This window comes from Fulmarus glacialis, unplaced genomic scaffold, assembly GCF_000690835.1.
Source record: "Fulmarus glacialis isolate BGI_N327 unplaced genomic scaffold, ASM69083v1 scaffold39145, whole genome shotgun sequence".
NCBI classification, from domain to species: Eukaryota; Metazoa; Chordata; class Aves; order Procellariiformes; family Procellariidae; genus Fulmarus; species Fulmarus glacialis.
Window position 1 is genome coordinate 93 of NW_009215650.1, and position 2,731 is coordinate 2,823.

A 2,731-nucleotide genomic window follows, 5' to 3' on the forward strand; every position below is an offset into this window, starting at 1 on the left:
GGATGCCGGGCGGGCATAGGCTATAAATTACCTCCGGAAAGCCTAAGGGGAGGGGGCGGGTGGTACCCGGTTGCACTGGATTTATCTGTACCCACTCGGCAAAGCGGTGCCAGGGCGTGGGACACACTGGGACCTGGCCCCTTCTCCCTCCCAAGGGATGGGGGTATCTTTGCCCCCCTTAATGCCCAGGAGAGGAGTGCTCAGTATCTCTGCCCCAAGAAGGGCAGCGGGCACAGGGATGGCAGGGGAACCGCAGACAGACGGACGGGTGCCTGCCCAGCATCTAAGCAGTCTCCCTCCCCTGTGCCAGCGGGTACCTGAAGTTGGGGGCCGATGCCCACTCCAGTGCCAGGCAGGCCAGGTTGACGGTGGCATAAACCAGGAGGAAGAAAAAAACACGACCCCCGCGATGGTGTTGAGCTTCCCGGAGAAGAGCACCAGCTGCAGAGAGCACGGGACGCGGCACAGGGTGAACACCCCCCACCCCGGGATGGCACTATTGGCGTGTGCCCAAGCCAGCCCTGCCGAGCCTGGGGCATGCCACAGCAGTGTGCTGGGAAAGGGTACGGGCAGTGCCACGCGGGCACGAATCCCTGTCCCTTGCTGTGTTTTATCCTTCATTTATGGGCTCACGGAGAGAAGGGCACAGCCGCAGCAGGACACCTGGGGCAGGGGATACCCAGGGGCAGGGGGATGTGCCAGGCTCCATGACACCCAGCCCAGGCGCCAACCACCTTCACCTGGCGGGGCTGGGAAAGGAGCATCGCCCGCAAACTCACCTGTACCACCAGCCAGGAGATGATCACCGCCATCACAGGGTTCCCACTCGCAGATGTCTTCTTGGCCAGCGCCAGCGCCCGGCCTGCGGGCAGAGCAGGGAGGTTGGGCTGGGGCACCCGGGTGGGCACCAACAGGCTAGGCCACCAGGCAGGAGTCCTGTCCCCACTCCGAGGGCTGAAGCGCGGGCAAACGCCAGGGCACACAGGTGATCCAAGTGGGCACATGCCAACCCATAAAACATCACCCCACACCAACAAGAGGGTTCCCTGGTGCCAGGGCTGGTCCCTGGCAGGGACAACCTGCCGGGTGGGGTCTGGCAAGTGCCAGTGCGCTCTGGGCACTCACCGAAGAGATCATCGCGGGCCAAGGCATAGAGGATGCGGGACGCCCCGATGAGGTTGCTCATAGCCGCAGAGAGGGTGGCAGCGTAGATGCCCACCGTGACCAGAGGCGGGAAGAAACTGATGTCACGCAGGAGGAAGCCATAGTCTTTCTGCAGGAGGGTCCTGGAGAGGGACACGCACATGCTGGCACCCGCCTTGGCTTGGGCACACCCTGGCATGATGGCCCCAGCGAGGGGACGGGTGGCTGTACCTGTTGCAGGTGGCACACATGAGGAAAGCCAGCAGGTTGTAGACGAGGTAGGTGAAGAGCACGGCAGAGATGGTGCCCCGAGGGATGGAGTAGCTCGGGCGTTTCAGGTCCCCTGTGGGCAGGAGCAGGCAGCATTAGTGCCCATAGGCACAGCACCACCCTCCTCTCCTCCAGCTCCTGTTCCTGGTGCCACCCAGCCCAGCACCCCCTGCCTGTACCTGACATGTTGGAGCCTGCCATGATGCCAGTGCAGCCGTTGAACATCACTGCGAAGACGGAGCTGAAGCTCATCATCTGCCCGGTGGTGTAGTCCACCCCATACCCACCTGCAGGACACACAGGCACAGGCTGTGATGGGCTCTCCAGGGTGGCATAGCCCCACCATATAGCTTCTCCTTGATGTCCCCATACACCAACCACGGGAGAAACCACCCCACGGCACTTGTTTTGTGTCCACAAGCTCCCCTCACCCTCCGGTGAGCCCCTGCCCATGTGGAGGTGCCAGTGTCACCCCTCCCCGGGGCACAGGTGCCACAGTGGGCAGAGCCACTCCTCACCGCCCAGGTTGTCTCGCAGGGTGGCGAGTGAGAAGCCGGTGAAGGAGCCGTTCTCAGTCTCGGAGCCATTGAAGTAGGGCAGGCGGATGGGCACCCCAATGGGCCGTGTGGCGAAGAAGCTGACGAGGACGGTGCCCAGGACACCCACAACAATGAGGAAGATGAGGAAGGGGGCCTTGGCATAGATGGAGGCACCCACGAGGCACACGAGGAGACAGCGGGCCAGCAGCACCGTGCCATAGAGCAGCTCGTACCAGTAGCTCTGGGGCAGGACATGGACACCTGTGCCCGCTTTTTGCCCTGGGCAGAAACAAGTCAGGATCAGTGGAGCTCGGAGGGGGCATCACCGGGAGCTGAGAGCCACCGGTGTTGTGCCAGGCATGACGGGCACCAACTCACTGGCCAGAGGGCTGGGCGAGCTGTGCCAGCTATGCTGGGCATGGTGCTTGGCACGCCTGGCAGGGTGCTAGGGCTACTCGGGTGAGGGACACCCGCTGTCCCCTGCCACCACACACGGGGGTACTCACCAGGTGGGATCCCAAAGCTGTCCACCACCGCCTCCACCAGCCCCAGCACATAGAGGGCACTGCCACACACGTTGGCCAGGAAAAACATGATCCCAATGCTGCCCCCAAACTCCGGGCCCAGGGCACGGCTGATCATATCTTGCTCAAGTCAAGGGAAGATGCCAGCAGCCCAAACCACCATCGGGTGCCCCCACCCCTCCCTCCCAGGCCAGGGGGGTCACAGCCCCAGCATGTCACCCCAAGGCCGCTGGGTGGTCACCCAATTTTGGCCCA

The 2,731-nt window shown here is 63.3% G+C and overlaps 1 protein-coding gene across 1 annotated transcript; it reads right to left on the minus strand.

Moving 5' to 3' along the window:
- Window positions 1-317: 317 nt before the first annotated feature.
- Window positions 318-2,594, minus strand: SLC12A9 (solute carrier family 12, member 9; the record flags this gene model as incomplete). Its single annotated transcript, XM_009579008.1, is given in 8 exon segments — window positions 318-396; window positions 399-441; window positions 780-862; window positions 1,126-1,286; window positions 1,375-1,486; window positions 1,593-1,700; window positions 1,932-2,231; window positions 2,459-2,594. Coding segments are annotated over 8 exon segments (1,022 nt in total), but the record flags the coding sequence as incomplete, so codon positions are not given.
- Window positions 2,595-2,731: the final 137 nt, after the last annotated feature.